The 18,053-nt window shown below is 37.4% G+C and overlaps 1 protein-coding gene across 4 annotated transcripts; it reads left to right on the forward strand.

Moving 5' to 3' along the window:
* Window positions 1–949: 949 nt before the first annotated feature.
* Window positions 950–17,360, forward strand: DENND10 (DENN domain containing 10). 4 transcript variants are annotated; one of them, XM_081955449.1, is made up of 9 exons: window positions 950–1,533; window positions 3,043–3,239; window positions 4,459–4,538; window positions 6,149–6,297; window positions 6,987–7,098; window positions 9,099–9,199; window positions 10,795–10,902; window positions 12,705–12,799; window positions 14,547–17,360. In XM_081955449.1, exons 1-9 carry the CDS (start codon window positions 1,488–1,490, stop codon window positions 14,721–14,723), a joined length of 1,065 nt encoding a protein of 354 aa, XP_081811575.1. In that variant the 5' UTR covers window positions 950–1,487; the 3' UTR covers window positions 14,724–17,360. The 4 variants fall into 4 exon arrangements, with proteins under 4 accessions (XP_081811575.1, XP_081811576.1, XP_081811574.1 ...); XM_081955450.1 differs by having other exon boundaries at window positions 952–1,533; window positions 3,023–3,239; XM_081955448.1 differs by lacking the exon at window positions 950–1,533 and adding an exon at window positions 1,573–1,787 and having other exon boundaries at window positions 3,023–3,239.
* The last annotated feature ends 693 nt before the right edge of the window (window positions 17,361–18,053 follow it).

Raw genomic sequence — 18,053 nt, forward strand, 5'->3', positions numbered from 1 at the left:
CGTAACATCTTCAATTTGCTTGCCATTCAAATCTGGGATACATGGGCATAGAATGATGGAGTCAGATGATATGCATATCATAGTATGCAAAAATGGCATATTTGTGTTACACTTACGTTTTTCTCATACCTCTAATGCACATGAAAAAGCAGTTCTGATTATTTCAAAAACTTCTATATCAAAGACTTAAAACATCTAAAATCAGTATAAACAAAATAACTCAATTTTTGCAACATACATACCTTTATAAAGATAACATAAAATAAAATTGAGATTTAGTATGCTAACAAATTATGGCTTTATGAAACCTTGCAAATATGACGGAAAAAAGTCTACTTTTAGAAACCAATTTGGCTGTTTAAGATGAAATTCCAGTGGGACTTTATTTGCAGATTATCTTCCCAAAATCTCTAGATCCTAAAATGGGTTTTAAATCAAGTTCATTGAACTAGACTAATAAGCTGAAAGCATATGTGCATGCCAGTTCAAGCCATATAAATACATATGTAATGGACAGAATCTTTCATGGTGACTGAGGCATTGTCTTACATTATCTAGGACTCCTTCAGGTCTGACTTCTGCAGAAAAATATAGAGCATAATCCTAGTTGTTAATTGTCTTTCACTCGGCTGGACCCCTCCCTTTTAGCTTGCAGAGGAAGCAGGGATGGTGATGACCACTTAGATCTGGGAAATTGTCATTGTAGGAACACATTCTGGAACATATTATTAAAATAAAACTAGGACTAGAGGTTCTGTGACAGCCCTTTGAACTCCATTACGGAAATGCTAGGAGTAACCATGATCTTGAATCAGGAGCACTAAACCCATCTATACTGTGTAATATTTGTGGAAAATAGTGTTCGGTCTAGCTTGCAATTCAAGTCCTAATGGCCATGGATTACTAAGTGACTTAAGCTTCTTGACGTAAAGGCAAAATAGTGCTTACAATTACAATTGCGAAAATTACTCCTCAAAGAAGGGAGAAAGTTTCCCAGAAAGTGGTATGGTCACATGGAACATCTGCTGGCAAATACATACTTATTTCTCTGTTGCTCTGGAGAGCTGAACTCAAAGACTGACATTTCATGGGAGCAAAATCTGGTGGAGTCGGAAAGGAAAATAAGCAGTAAGAACATTTTAGCAACGACCCAAAGAAATCTTTAGCTGACCCTCTAATACGAATTCCCCATTCAGCAGAAAGGTGGACTAGACGACTTTCCGTGGCGTGCTGATTTACGCCTCGTACCACTGTGCTGCTAGGAAAACCAAATTTTGCTTCACTGCCAGAGGCTTTAAAATAAACGAGGGGGGGGGAATCTCGCGGAGGCGCTTCACGCTTGCATACGGACGCCTTGGCTTCTGTAAGGGAAGACAGAAATCAAGCCGGAAGCCAGGAGGCGTGTTACCCCATTATTCTGCCGCTACGAGGCCCATGATGGGTCTCTCAGGAAACAGAGGAGGGATCCTGGCGCTGGGAGGAGAAAGATGGCAGAGACGGAGGCTCAGCTGCTTCTGGGTGTAGGTTTGATTGGTAAGCGCGTCTCGGTTCCTGGCTGCTGGCTGTGGGAATGTCGGCTGAAGGGGGAGAGCTGGTTAACACCCCTCGTTTCCCCTCTCTATTTCTATTCTGAAACGGGAAAATTGTGTGTTCGTCAAGCAGTGGAGGGAAGGCAGATGAGCGGGAACATCTTCCTTTTTCGCCTCTTCCAATTGCCCTGAGTAGAGAGTCTTAAGCGTTTTGCCTTTGGTGATGCAGGATCCAACTGGATTGTTGCACTCTTTTAGGTTCGCCTATGCCTATGCAGAAAGAGTAGAGAAGGCTGGAAAAGAAAGGTGGAAAAAACGACTTTGCATGCAGGAATAAGCGAGCGGAGGGTGTTTCTTTTGACTCACCCCTGTTCCGAATACCTCCTTATCTTTTAATAAGTACAGCTAGAGCACAGCACCATGGGGAAATTTAAAAAAACTGTTCAAGGTTCAATCTTGTTTAATACTGAAATAGAAGATCAAAGCAAATTCCACGGCCGTGAATTGAAAAAGAAAACGCTCTGGAAGAAGGCAGTGACAAAACTACTTCTGTATTATTGCCAATATAGCCATCAGAAGTTGCACTTGATTTAAAGGAGACTTTACAGGCAGCATTCCGCACAACGTACAAAGTTAGAATAAATCCAGTCACTTTATAATTTAGGGTGGTCTCTGAATTTAGCTCTGAATGTTGAGCAAATGTCACTTGTACCCAGCTCCTGTTAATTTACAAAAAGGCCCTAGATAGCCTCTAATTTGCAAAACACCCCTTTCTGGTTATCTAAAACCCCAATCCTTTTCTGAATGGAGAGTGGAAAAGTAATAGAATGCAGTTAATAGCACAGGAAAGATTTAAATAAACGTTCCTTTCCCCATATAATGCTGGTTGTAGGTAAGCTATAAAAATGCTCAGGATAAATGTCTTAGTTACCAGACATTACTAGATCTCCCTTGATGTGAAATCATTCTTGAATCAAGGCTTCACTTGGGAAGCCTTTTTTGCCATCATTTAACGGAAAACTTAACAACAAATAAATTATTATTGTTATTTATCACACTCAATGCATGTGCTTTATTTTACAAATTCTAGTAGAGGAGATTCTTGCTACAAGAAGAATACAGTGTAAAGTTTAATACAAGGGAAATGGCAAAGCAAAGAGGAAGTCTAGATAAGGAAATACAGTTTGTGGTGGTTTTTAAATTAAATGTGCTTTTAGCTAAAATATAGAATTTGCTGCTCTGTCTATAGGCCACAGAGATGATTCATATTTTTAATAAAATTGTTCCAGATTAAAATCACATTTCAGATTTTAGTTTTTTTTAAATACATGTATGTATGTTATCATAAATCTGAGTTAATTTCCTGAACTATTAAGGCTTCCATAATAAATGAATAATTTTAAAATGTGTAAAGGTGGGCATTAAGTTGAATGCATGATTGGATCTGATTAACTGATCAATTTACTCCCTTGCTGCTGTTGGCATTCTCACAGTGAACATCTTTCCACCATAGAAAAAGATACCAATGGAGATGCTTTGTGGGTTTGGTGTTACCCTTCTACAACAACTGCATTCAGAGACCTCCTATTGAGAAAATGCTGCCTTACAGATGAGAATAAACAGCTTCATACTTTCCTATTTGGTCAGTACAAACTAACATGGTTTTACATTACAACCATGGAAATTCCAGAGGCTTCTACCTTGAAAAGGGTAAGATTGAAATTTGGAAAAAGGAGGCTTCACAGAAAGAACTTACTTGCACATTCATTATTCTATTAAGGGATTAATTGGATTTTTACCTCTGCTGATTTCATAAGGAATACCCTATCAGTACACTATATCTATACAACAAAAGCAATTTGGAAAATTTGTGATTAAAAAATAACTGTGTTTTTATGTTGTATCAACTGAAGTTAAACTGGATGTTTGTATTATTTTCAAGATGTATTGGTCTTTAGCGAGTATCCATAGAATTTCAGTGATGTGGTAGACTTAATTTATTGGTTGATTTAAACATGGAGGCTGCCTAGCTCCTGATGATGCTCAGTGGTTCAAAAACAAAAATCCTGAATAATTCTGAGCATCTAGAAGGAACACAACAATTCCCCCAAACATCCCAAAGCAAAACTGATGGGCTCAGCAGCCATCCTACCCCTAGGCCTTAGGAGAAAAGCCATGTTTTTGGTGACATCTGGAGCTCCATCAGGTTGGGAGCTATACAGATCCTGATGGGAATGCTACTCCAGATAGCAGGTGTGACAACTAAGAAGGCACACATCCTAGATCTCAATGGATAAGATTGCTTCATGCTCCTGAGCCCTTCAATTAAACAAGCTACCTGATCTTATTAGGCAGGTAGAACTATTGAAGATAAGCACTTCTTCAATTAAACAGGTCTTATGAGACACAAAGTTTTATAGATAACAACCAATACCTTGAATTGTATCCAGCAACCAATTGGCAACCTGTGCAGCTCATATCCTGATATAGTCGTTCATCCCTGCCTGCACTATAACATTCTGGACCAACTATAGTTTCCTTATGGCCTTCAAAGGCAGCCTCATATACACTATGTTACAGGTGTTCATTCATGAGGGGGACTAGGGCATGAGTGACCTTGAAGGGCCTTCCATTCTAGGGATGGGCAAAAACAATGCACTCAATGGACCCATGAAAGGGCCTTAACTCTGATTGAAACAGGTCCAGATAATTTACTTCCTTTAAGAGCCTCTGCAGTCTAACTACTCTCAACAATCTTCCCCACAATTCACTGCCCAGACACCACGATTGGATCTTTCCTGTCGAAATCCCACTCTTACGTAGATCTAACCAACTTTATCAGCCAAATTGTCTCTCCTTTCCAGTTGTTTATATTATTATTTTACAAGAAAGTATTTGGACATTAACTTTTTTTTTGTATGTTGCATAGGTGACTCACTTTTCCATTGTTCTGACAACCAAAGACTTCAATCCGGAAAAATATGCCGCCTTCTCTAGGATTCTCTGTAGGTATGTATTGCTTCATATGTTTTCTACAAGTGCATGGTTTATTAGCTAACCCTTTTGCACAGCAATGTATTCCCAATTAAGAGGTGAAAATATTTCTGAAGGGATTACTTACCATAATAATAATAATACATATAATTATTGATTATTTCAAGTGAGTAAAAGGTTTACTGCAAAAATGACATGTAATAGTATCTTACTAGCAGTTCTCACACAGGAAAGCATTCATGAAGTGAATAAGTGGAAGTGCATTTCTTCTCAAAAGTAATTCTATTGTAAACACATTACTCACAGTAAATCTAGCAAGATTTGTTTTCCTGCATGATTTAGATCATTTATTTATTTATTTATTTGAACTTATTAGTCGCCCCCTCTCCCCACAGGGACTCGGGGCGACGTACAAAAACAACAGTCAAACAGTGTCATACAGAGGAGGTAAAAATAAATAAATAAATTACAATACTCAGAAAGGTTAAAACCCCAATAACATTAAAAATTTAACCAACTAAAATTAACAATTAAAAATGACCAAGGGGTGGAAAAGTTGTCGAGTTATGCCAGGCCGGCTAGACGAAACAGGTGGGTCTTCAGTTTACTACGGAAGGAGCGGAGGTCGGTTGTTGTCCTAATGTCTGGGGGGAGGTCGTTCCAAAGGGTAGGGCCCGCCACAGAGAAGGACCTACTCCTGGGCACTGCCCTCTGACAATCTCTAGAGGACGGCACCCGGAGGTTGCCGTGTTCTAGCTGCATGTAAAACTGCATCATGTTCTAGCTGCATGTAAAACTTCATGTACAGCCATTCTAGCTGACTTTAGAAATAAAAATAAAATCTCTACCTGGAGAAAAACCAGTTTAACCATATTCATATTATATCCAGCTTAGATTATTGCTAATAGTGGTAATACTTCGAGAATCGGCAATAGTGGATGGCCTTGCTTTTTGTCAAGCTAATGACTTATGGTGGTAATAGGAGCCAGTAAAAGGATTGGCTCCTCAGAATTCTTCAGATCAAGGAGAGGAAAAGGGATTGCCCACAAGATTGCTCCATACAGAATCTCCCTGCAGAGAGATCATAAAATAGCGATCTACAGCAGGTTTAAGAGCTCTGGGAGACATTGGGTTTGCCTACTTTCTCTCTTAATTACTTTAGAAAGCTGCTTACTTCTTTCAAATTAAGAGTCTTCCAAAATACAAGCTCTACTATCTCACTAGGAAAATCACCTTCCACCTTGGACAATAGAAAGACTGGTGTAAATTTATGGTTTAAAAAGAAAAATCTTTACTTTTTGGGAAAACAGCAAAAAGGAAACTAGAATGTGGATTTTTGAAAGTTATAGGGGCTAAATGGACTTGAAGGAATATCTCCTGTGTGGTGTTTAAAAATTATAAAGTAATATATAAAGATATTGAAATTAATTGTAATAAATCCTCTGAACAGAAAGTTTTGTTGATTGGGAAATAAGCAAGATAATAAGAGGAAGGAGCACAGGTCACATTGTGGGGTTTAGTGAGTCTTGCAAAAACGGCAGTAGGTGAATGTTTACCTGGGTAAAAAAAATACCTTATATTTATTCTTTTTGGCCCAGATGACAGAAGCTCAATTTATTTTACAGAATATACCTGAAATACGGGACACCAGTAAAAATGATGGAGAGTTATATTTCTGTCCTTACAAAGGGGATTTGTCAGAGTGAAGAAAATGGTTCTTTCCTAAGCAAAGATTTTGATATCAGAAAAGCTTATCTTGCAGGCTCAGTCAAAGGTGAGATTTTTTTTTAAAAAAATATCAATAATACAGCTCAGGTTAAAATTATGCATTCTTGAAAATAAGCTCCCTTTCTTTCAGTGAAATTTATTTCCAAGTCAGCAGACTAGGAAAGCATGACAACCACTGCTTTCGAAATACTGGTTATGCTTAGTTGCATCACCAGCTTTTTCCTCAAGGCTGACGTCAGCATAAGAGGATTCTTGAGAGCCCCAAGACTTTTTACGAGCCTGAATTTGGTTTCCCTTTTGTGTCCTCTCCCTCCAGATGTTGAGAAAAATAACACCCTAGCATCAGTTGAATTAGTAGGATGGTTTTTAATAAAAGCCAGCTGCCCCGACTTTTTCAAAAGCAAAAAGATGTAAAAGATACAGAATGTTTGTATTCTAAAAAAAAGTAAGATAAATGCCAGGTTCAAATTATTGGTTTGGACATTGGAGCTTATAAACAGTGGCTTGGCATGTTAGTTGAATCTAATTAATTGTGTTAAACAAGCCATGATATAGATGTAATAACAAACTGTAGCTTGATATATCTAAGAAGTATTCTGTAAAAGCTGAACAAATTTTGCCTCTTCATAAAAAGTGAATTTAAGTAAATTATAATTGCTTGTATAGTTATGTTGTTAATTGTACAGAATTCTATTATGTTATATTAAGATTCTATTTCACTTCTGATTGTCCCAGATGTAGTGTTTCAGTTTGGAATGGAAACAGTCATCCTGTATACTGCACTCATGTTAAAGAAAAGAATTGTAGTATATCACCCAAGAATAGAAACTATCCTCGAATTTACAAGGTAAAACACATTGATGAAATAAAAGGTACTCCTCCACTTAATTTCATTTTCAAGTCTCTTGGACAAATTCCTTATTTATTTCTAATAGAAATTCTCACACACACACACACACACACACACACACACACACACACACACACACCGAAAATAAGACCCTGCCTTGTATTTTTTGCCAACCAAAAAAAGGCACCAGGTCTTATTTTTGGGGGGGTATCATCCACTGACTCACCTCATTTACGCATATCGCCTCCAGCCTCCTTTTCACCGTCAGAAGTGTTCAGGATTTTCTTTTGCGGCCAGCGAGGCTTTCCTGAAGGCCTCTGCGGCTGATAATAGAGCTCTGGATAGAAGAAATGGCTCGGCAAGGCAGGTGTCGGGGTATGCAAGGCCTGGCTGCAACTGTCCGAAGGTAAGTAGTAGGGCAGTTGCACCCACCCATCCCCACCCTAGCTTCATTTTTACCCGTGCACCCTGGTGTGGGCGGGGTTCTACTTAGGGCTTATTTGGGGGGGTAGGGCTTATATTGGGTGCATGGGTAAGAATCAAGCTAGGACTTACTTTCGGGGTAGATTGTATTTTTGGAGAAACGGGGTCCGTGCGTGGGTATAATATTCAATTGTAGTATGAGTCCTTGCACTTCAACTTGTAGGTGGCCTGGTTTGGTATCAAAATTTAACAGTGGTTTAACTTTCCATTGTTTTCAAAAGTCCACTGAAAGTCCAGTTCAAAAGTGGTCTTTTATTTTACCTTTCCCTCACCTTCAATTTCAGCAGGTCCTTAATGTTGATTGTACTGCTAACCTACGTCCTCTGTTACCATGTAGTCCAGTGGTAGTCAACCTGGTCCCTACCGCCCACTAGTGGGCATTCCAGCTTTCATGGTGGGTAGTAAGGATTTGCTGTAACTCTGCTTTATAAATTTTATGAAGTAAAGTTACTTCCCTACTTTATAAATCACCATTACTGTGGAACCAGTGGGCGGTTAGAAAATTTTACTACTAACAGAGATACAAAAGTGGGTGGTAGGTATAAAAAGGTTGACTACACCTGTTGTAATCAGTAAAAACTCTGATCTAGTGGTTAAGGTACCAGATTATAAAGCAGGAGGCCAAGAGTTCAAGTCCCACCTTAGCCATTAAAGCCAGCTGGGTGACTTTGGCCGGTCACTCTCAGCTCTACCCACTTCACAGGGTTGCTGTTGTGGGGAAAATAGGAGGATAAATGTTCAATACGTTTGAGAGCCTTGAGTTACTTGTAAAAATAATAAAGGCAAGATACAAGTAAATCAATCTTTGTTGTATAAAAGAATGCCTGAATAAAGTAGCATCACTTGTGGAGTCCTTGGGGCTCTCTGATTGTTGTCCTGAAGAAATTTCAATATCTGTTGAGGTAACATCTTCAGTACTAGAGGGGAGTGGGGTTTGTTCTCTGTACATATAGTAGTTTTCCCTATCAGTTTTGGTAGAGGTATTGGATCCCCCAATGGTTATTAAATGTGGTTATGATATATAACTAATCCTAATTTGACAAAACTGTTCAATAAGCCATTGCATGAAATGAGTTTGTTTTGAAGCAGACAACAGTCGGTTAAGATAATTGGTCCTACTGAATAGTGTCAAAGTAAGCTCTGTGTACTTATTCACTATTGTGGTTAATCGTTTTGTAAAATAGCTATTTATAGATTCTGTAAAAGCAATGCTCAACAATATTGGCATCTTCAAAACATTACTTAACACTTAATGTATTTGTTTTGTAAAATTCCAGTTTTAAACGGGGCCCAGAGTGTGCCTGCTGGCCATGCATCCATCCATATAGTACATTATAAAGAAATGTCCTTCCATCTTTTGGATGACTTACTATCTATGGATGAAATTATGTCATATGATTTAGAGTCCTGATCCCCTTGTAAGCTAGACAAAGAGGACAAGACCAGCTAGTGCATCCTTTGAGGAGATGATATGAACCATTGTATTACAATAATATAACTTTTTTTTCTTTTAGGGCATTACCAGCCTTAGTGTGGCACCGGCAAGATTGGTCAATTCTTCATTCATACGTACATCTGAATGATGAGGAATTAGAAGCATTAAAAATGTGTCCAGGTATTACTGATAATGGATATCAATCAGCATTACATAGCAGAATGACTAAATTAACTTTTGTGGTAATAGAAAAAATAGTTCATTATTTATTAAATCTATATAACCATCCATGTCTTTACGGGGCAGATAATAACATATTCAGATATTATAAACAATATTAACAAAGGGTCACTGCTATAGTGATTAAGGCTCAGATATTCAGAAATGTACTGGACAATTCCTCCTATTTATCTATTGCAAAAAGTAGTTGCTTGGAGTTTCTTGTAGAATAGTGGAATATTAATATAGAATTCGGTACCTATTATTTATTAGGTAAATTCCTGATACTAGTAGTTGTCCAATGTTAGCATGCATGTTTAAGACTATAAAATGAATAAAAGTTATTTTAAACTTCTTAAATTCATATAAAAGTGATGGAAGAGAATATTTGTAGCTCAGGTTGAACTCTGGGATGTTTTATTACCAAATAATATAATATCATCAGTGCTAGTAGGGAGTGTAGTTTGCTCTCATTTTATATAATAATGGCTTGCCCCGTTAAGTTGGTGGAAGTGTTCTTGGTGGTTCCTTGATTGGGCTGTCTGTCTGCTTTGGTAGTTCCTTGATTGGGATATTGTTATTGTTATTTATTTATTTATTTTATTTATTACATTTATAAACCGCTCCCTCTCCCCGAAGGGACTCGGGGCGGTGTACAAAACAGCTAGAAACCACATACAAAATACAATATCGGATACCCATAAAAAACAAAACAATATAAAACCGTTTTAAAACAAAAATTAAAAGCAATCTAAAAAAATCTATCCCCAGAGATTAAAATACCGGCCAGAAGTATTGGAAATTAAAACTACAGTTAGGCCAGGCCAGCTAAATGGAACAGGTGGGTCTTTAATTTCTTGCGGAAGGAGCGGAGATCGGTAGTTGTTCTAATATCGGGGGGGGAGGTCATTCCATAGGGTCGGGCCCATCACAGAGAAGGACCTACTCCTGGGCGCCGCCCACCGGCATTGTCCGGTGGACGGCACCCGGAGGAGCCCCTCTCGGTGAGAGCGAATTGGTCGCAGGGATGTATGGGGTAGGATGCGCTCCCGCAGATAACTAGGTCATTGATTGTTATTGATTGTTGATATAGTGTTAATCTCTGTTTATCTAGGGTTTGATTGCTGATGAGGCGGTCTTTTGGTTTGAGTCACACAAATCAACCATCAACAGGCACATAGAGAAAAATATCGACATACCAAATCAAATAGCCAAAAAACAAAACAAAAAGACCAAAAGACCTCCTCACAAGAATTCAACGCCCAGATGAGCAGAAATTAACACAAAGATTAACATTATTACAACAATCCAGAAGCAAACAATATCCCAATGAAGGAATCTCGAAGGCCACGCCCACCAATATTGAGAGGCCAAGCCACTAGTATATAAAATGAGAGCAAAACACACTCTCTACTAGCACTGATGATGATATCTAGTTTGGTAATTAAAACGTCTGCAAGAAAACAACCAAGCTCAGAGACCACCAAGGACCCCATATTAAAGTACTTCTAGTAAGAATGATTTTACTGAAACATACTAAAATATTTTCTCATCAGGGTACATTGCTGGATGTATAGATTCAGAAGTGAACAACAGGATAGATCTTTATGATGTATATGTCAACCTGGCTGAAAGTGAAATCACCATTTCACACCAAGCAAAAGGTTTGTAGGCTATCTACTTTCCTCATGTAGATATAATATATGTCTTTGTTTGCATATGGGATATGGTTCTGGGTGGCTCACTACATTATAAAATAATATGTTAAAATATCCATTGTAATATCTTCCATAATCATTAAAAATGGTTCTTCGCTCCTAATACATCCAAGCTCAAACTGTGCTTGTGACATGTTCAATTAAATTCAATCCTCTTTTTCTTTTCTGACAATTCATTTCCCAGAGTTCCTTAGAAAATAAAGAAGACCCCTTAGATTGATTACTAAGATGAATCATTTCTGACTCAACTCTGGAGCAATTCCAGAGATTACTACAACAATCCATAAGCAAACATTTTATCATGATTATGATAAAATTGACCCCCAGAGCACTGGGAAAATTCTTAGAAGTAATTGAATTTGTGAGGTGCCTAAAACCAAAAGTCCTAATTGGTATTTTTCCGCCCTCTGGAAGTCACCAGAACTGACTACAGGTAGTTCTCATTTAGCGACCACAATTGGGACTGGCAACTCAAGTCACTAAGGGAAGCAATTGCTAAGTGAAGCCACAGCTGAACTTACGATCTTACTTCAGTTTTCCTTTGCTTCATATACCTGTGAAGGTTGTAAATGTGAGGATTGGCTGTAAAGTTGCTTTTTCACACACACCCCTGTGAATTGTTGCTAAACGAGGACTTTGATGGACATGTCCCTCACTGTCAAATTTGTTCCAACTGCTCTGAGATAAAGACAAGATGTAATGCATAGTTTCCTGTATGAGTTGGGCTCTGGTCTCCAAGTTCATAACTGTCATGATGGCCATGAATTTCAACATCAGACCCCATTGCCTCATGGCCAGCCAAAAATATGTGGTCTAATATCCAGTCATATATCAGTGTATCTGATTACCATAAAGATCTCCAAGAGAAACATTACAAGCCACCTTCCTTGGTGTTATAGCTCCTAGGCACATAAGGCCTGGAAGAACAAATGTTTTTGATGAGGAACTTCTATGTTTTCACCAATCAGGATTTAGTTTATTCGCACCAGTTTTACCTTGTACCTAGGTCATGGAGGAGCATGATCTTATTACTGGTATTAGCAGATTGAAGCTAAATTGGCATCCAGGACTCTAGAATAAGGCCAAAAGGCAAGAAGAAATAATCTTGTGTAATGGCATTCTATAATGTCTCCTTCTGCCCATTACTGTTCTAATTCTCCTGTCCTCAAGTCTCCAATATCCTCCCAAATGTGGAAAGTGGTGTGGGAAATTTCAATATCTTCCTCTATGATGTAGTGCATTCCTCTGGTCTAAATGCTCCCCAGACACATGGAAACAGATAGGGAAAATACTTATTTAAAGGAATGATTTGGAAGAATTAAAAGTTGTTTTACTAACAGTAGGATTTTCATTTTATTGTCTCATTGGATTAAAGCAATGCCACCACCTAAATGTTCTTTTCTGATTGGGAGAAATGATGCTACTGTACAGAAACCGAAATATGGATGCTGAAAGACATCAGAATAGGGGAATTCTATCAGTTCAGCTCTTTTGTTAAATTACAAAGAAAGAAAATTTCAGCATTGTCATTGAATGCAGTATGAAGAATTCTTGATCTACAAATGTCTATCTTTTGTGGGGCAAGGTGGTCTTTTGAATGGCAGATATATACCTTTTATAGGGCAATATGGTCTTTTGACCCACATTCTGATGTTGTGATTGCAGTTTTGCTTTATATGAGTTACATGTTTATTTTCATTTATTTATATAAAGGAAATGAGTGGTGGTATACTTCTCTTTCTCCTCAGAGGCGATGACAATGGGAAAATTGCATAAAGAACTTGGACAGCTAATTGTTCAGTCTGCAGAAGATCCAGAGAAATCAAACAGTCAAGTTATAAAGGTTAAGCTTCTGTATTACTTCAGCCTTTAATATTATTTTGTTATATAAACTATTATGCTCCTGGTTTAGAATTATAGTTATTAGTATTTAAGCCAGGGTTAAGATGGTTTAGATGACTGACTGAGCTCTGGCAAAACTTCAGACTACGTGTCTTTCTATGGAAGGCAGAGAAGGGACCAGCTTTTATTTTAAGATTAAAAACCTGCTTTTAAACAAAGCTGGAGCTGAAATTAATTTGATTTAAAGCAAGCCATTGTTCCTTGAATCTATATATAATGTAGAACTGTAAGTTCTTCATAAATTAAATTGGAAATATTCACCACCTTAATTTACTTACATAAATATGTGAGTCAAAAGTTGAGGAGAGCTGGCTACCCCTTGATAATCTGAAGTAGGAATGGGTCATCTGTCGCCTCAAAGTAACTGTTTCTCCAATCAGTGAAATATCCTTTGGCCATATTTGCCACTTTTGATACCTTAATTTATTTTAAAATATAAGTTTTTGATATGAGAAGCAAAAAGCCTATAACATAAACCTCAAATAATAATATAATTGGTTTTAGAAAAAGACAAAAAAACCCACTTAAAATCCTTCAAAACATTAGATAAAAAGTCCTAGTCCTGCCATGTGCATTATACAGCCCCAATCTCTTTGCATTATTTTCCTGCTTATCATCTTGACCTCTCAGCTTCTCAGATGATTACAGCCAAACACAGTTACACACACAGGTCTCTGCATTTGATAATTTATTTCATTTTCTTTTAACTATACAGATAGCCCCTGGCTACTGGGACAGTAGCAATTGGGACTAGAATTGCTGTTGCTAGCAGCATCATTGTAAAGTGTGATGTCACAAGGCTGTGTCACTTAGCAACAGAAATTCTGACAGTCCCAATTCCATTGTTAAGGGATGACCATGCAGGTCATTAGGTGCGAAGACCTCACTTGACTATGACTTCCAACTTCCTGCCAGTCTCCCCATTAACTTTACTTGTGGGAAACCAGCAGGGAACATCAGAAAGTATAATCACATGACTGCAAGGATGCTACAACAATCATAACTCAGAAAGCCAATGTAAATACCATTTGTGCAGTTACTATTGTAACTTTGAACAGTCGCTAAATGAATGGACTACCTTTATGCATTACTCGTGGCACCTTAGCCCACTTTCTCACGATGAACAAACACTGGGTACTATATACCACATATAGTTGTAGTCCATGGCATCTTCAAATAGCACTGAAAAACAACCTTATCAGAAAGCTGCATATCTATCTATCCATTAAGCTTGTCTACAGAGATAATTTGAATTCATGCATCATATTTGCCATTATTTGTTTACATGTTTCTTTTGATAAGCCACAATTGGCAGGGTACATGCAGTGTTCTAAATTGCTAATTAAAAAATTACAGCGGTTGAGTTTGAGCAACATACCATCTAACACATTTCAAATGCTATGCATAAACCTAGACATTGTGAGATTGTATGTGTGAATCATATATTGACAACATTCAGAACAGTAGCAATAATATGAAATTGCATAAAGCTAGCTATTCCAATAGTGTTCCATCTCAGAAGAGTATAGGACTTGGTTTACTATTATTTATTTGTATCCCACCTTTATTATTTTTACCAAACTCTTATACTCACCTAACATAGTCTGATACATCTCAGAGTAAGAACAGCATTTGTTTTTAACCAATTATTTCATATTTGCTCTCTTTATTCTAAAACGTGTCTGCAGGATGTTTCATTGAAGACAAAGGAAATCTTGACAAATCTGGCTTCATTCACAGAAGTCATTCGTAATGGTGAGAAACCATCACTTAACTTAGAAGCACTGAAACAAAAGCGATTCCCACCAGCAACGGAAAATTTCCTTTATCATTTGGCAGCTGCTGAACAAATGCTTAAAATCTGATGTAAATAAACCTCAGTGGAATACTTAAAAACAAAATCTTCTTTACTATAATGCTTATGTAAAGAATTCTGTGGAAGGTTGTTTTTTTTTAAATATACATTTCTGGAGAGGATAAACAATGATACACACATCAGTGTATCCATAAAACATTGACTATAGTATACCATTGTCAGTTCTTCCTACAAAAGGCTTGTAGACACGATGGTTGAGCTGTGCATTAAGGTGAAATAGAAATTGCCAAGCCAATGAGAAATCAACCCTAATGGAAATCAATAATCAAATTGTTAATGACATGAACATTCTTAGAAGTACACAAATTAAATAAACTGCCTTCAATTTGGCACATCTAAGTACTGTGTCTTGGGAACATAGCCTTCAGGATTCCTAGCAGACTGCCCCTATTCCAGTTAGTCTTAGCACATCCATAACTTGCAAAGAGGCTGAAAGTTAGAGCTTCAGTTGCATCAACTAATACTCTGAACCTAAGAGTCTGTGGAGATTCTTAGTCATCTAGACCATGGTTGTCCCAAAAGTGCTTTTTCAGAGGCAACTGAAAAACTGTCTGGTTTTTCTTTGAAGACATTTCTGAAGAGCTGAAGAAGCTTCTTGGATGAGAAGTGAAATGTCTTCAGAGAAAAAACACAAAGTCCAAAGTTGCCTCTTGAAAAAGGACCTTTGGGTCTGAACCTAAGAGTTGTATATGCAATGTAACTTCCCACAATCAATCTCTGAATGTTTGACAGATTACATCTATTGGCTACACTGCCAATGTGCCTGCTAGCCATATCTCATATAGGTGGATTTGGGGTTTTTGTGATAAAGAATCCTGATTGAGTTTGGGAGCCGTTTACTTATAAAACAGTCCTATTGAATAGGACAAATATGTATATTAATATATCCAGTAGCTGCTGTTTTTTGGGAAGACAGCTATAAAATTCTTTTCCCCCCCCCCCCCCTCTTTCAAGGGACCAGGTTTAATTCTTTCCTCCTTCAGTTTATCTTAAGCTACTCTCCTCGTGAGTTGTAAGATGTCAGCATCTATCTGATATTTTGCAGAATGAATATAGGACTGGATTTTTTTATTGCTTAACTTTGCCTTTCACTTCAATAGCCACTGACATTTGGCTCTACACATTTTTGTGAGAATGTTAATTCAGAACTCTATTATAAAACTAAGGTTTGTAAAAAATAAAAAAAATCCGTTAAAAATCCATTAGAGCCTATGCTGTAGCACTTTGCTTTTAAAATTGACATTTATGATTCTTGCTTTCAAAAATATATACCCTTGCATGTGATTGTAGACTTTTTAAAAATTAAACTTATTACACTTATTTCTACTAATATTTTATGAAATACTGTTTAACTATGATCAATGATGTGTACTAGCAATATTGAGAATCTTGTTTTTGATTTATGAGTGGCATATATGTAATACAGGAGAATGTGCAATTATGATTTTAAAAAATCTAAATGAGGATATGAATATGACCAGAACACCTCCTATTTTCAGGAACGTGCCACTCACTTTTGTACAAAAATATATGATTTAAAAATTTAAAAACCAACTTAATTTAATTTTATATGACTATTTTTTTCCTTGATAGTATTATCTTCATCGTCAATGTGTGGATGAAATACAGAATATTTCCCTTATCAATCATCATTTAAAATCAATACATACAATACAATAGTAGAGTTGGAAGGGACCTTGGAGGTCTTCTAGTCCAACATCCTGCCTAGGCAGGAAACCCTATACCGTTTCAGACAGATGGCTATCCAACATCTTCTTAAAGACTTCCAGTGTTGGGGCATTCACAACTTCTGGAGGCAAGCTGTTCCACTGATTAATTGTTCTAACTGTCAGGAAATTTCTCCTCAGTTCTAAGTTGCTTCTCTCCTTGATTAGTTTCCACCCATTGCTTCTTGTTCTACCCTCAGATGCCTTGGAGAACAGTTTGACTCCCTCTTCTTTGTGGCAACCCCTGAGATATTGCAACACTGCTGTCATGTCTCCCCTAGTCCTTCTTTCTCTTAAACTAAACATACCCAGTTCCTGCAACCGTTCTTCATATGTTTTAGTCTCCAGTCCCCTAATCATCTTTGTTGCTCTTCTCTGCACTCTCTCCAGTGTCTCCACATCTTTTCTACATCGTGGCGACATCCCTGTGTTTATTTTTTTTTACAGTTAACTATAAGAAACACACACAAATTCTGGCAACTTGTTAGCTCTTAGAAAGATGGAGATGGTGTTGTAATCAAACCCATACTCCCTACTGTACCCACTCAAACAGGAGAAAAGCAAACAAATTCATTTTTTTTTTTAAAAAGGTTGATTTATGCATTTAATCATTGGCTCCAGTTTTGGGTGTCACGATGTTAAAAAGTTTGCTAGGCCTGAACTGACATTCAAGAGTTAAACTAAGAAAGAGTTATTGCGCAGGTCATAAAAGTTCTTATCTGAAAGTGATTTATTGCGCATGCGTTACACATTCCAGAATTCCTTTCTTCTTTGTTCGGCTGCCAACTTGGCAGACGGAGCTTTCATTATCAAAATGTAACAATTTAGTTAACTTTCTGTTTTATTTACTTTTATTATTTTCGTATTAAAGTTTGTTTATTAATTAGAATACTTCTTAAAGACTTTTATTTTTCTTAATATCTCAAAAGATATGCGGAAGGGAATCAGCCCGATCCATTGATCTCAAATTTCTACAGGGCGTTTTTTTTCCCCTGACATTGGGTATACAAGAAATGGACTTCTTTGTAAGGAACTGTGGTTCTATGTCAGGGGTGTCAAACTCACATCATTTCGTGACGTAACACAACTTTTTCTCCCTTCACTAAAATGGCAATGAGCCTGGCCAGCACATGACGCCTCTAGCCTGAGGGCGAGTTTGACAGCCCTGTTCTATGTCATAACAAGTAGCAGCACCTAACTAACATATGCTCACCTTAAATAGGTTCTGGCATTGGGAACTCCCAAGAAAGACAGGGCTTTACCCCAGACTTACAGCAATCCTGGGAAATGGGTTACAGACTGTAGGGACTAAGTCATCAGTTAAATTAAGGGTTAGCACATTAGAAGAACAAGAATATAGACCAGGGCAGACTTTATTCTATATAATTAATTTTATTTATTTCCTGTCTTTTCTCCAGAAGTCCTAAACATTATACACAAAGCTACTTTCTGCAAAAGGAACATGTTGGGCTGAAAGAAAGTAGGAGTGTGATTTTCACAGAGTGATTTTCCATGGCTGAGAATGGCCTTGAATGCGAGTGTTCCCAGCTCTAATCCAACATCTCATTTTATCACATATGTTCCTCCTCCCA

Source organism: Natrix helvetica (assembly GCF_964273705.1).
Source record: "Natrix helvetica genome assembly, chromosome: 5".
NCBI lineage: Eukaryota > Metazoa > Chordata > Lepidosauria > Squamata > Natricidae > Natrix > Natrix helvetica.

Bases quoted from the DNA above. Each gene is read 5' to 3' on its own strand.
- DENND10 (XM_081955448.1), top strand. From the start codon at position 1,753: ATGCAGGATCCAACTGGATTGTTGCACTCTTTTAG. The intron at 7,099-9,098 runs GTAAAACACATT...TTTTTCTTTTAG, and splicing joins ACTATCCTCGAATTTACAAG to GGCATTACCAGCCTTAGTGT. The intron at 12,800-14,546 runs GTTAAGCTTCTG...ACGTGTCTGCAG, and splicing joins CAAACAGTCAAGTTATAAAG to GATGTTTCATTGAAGACAAA.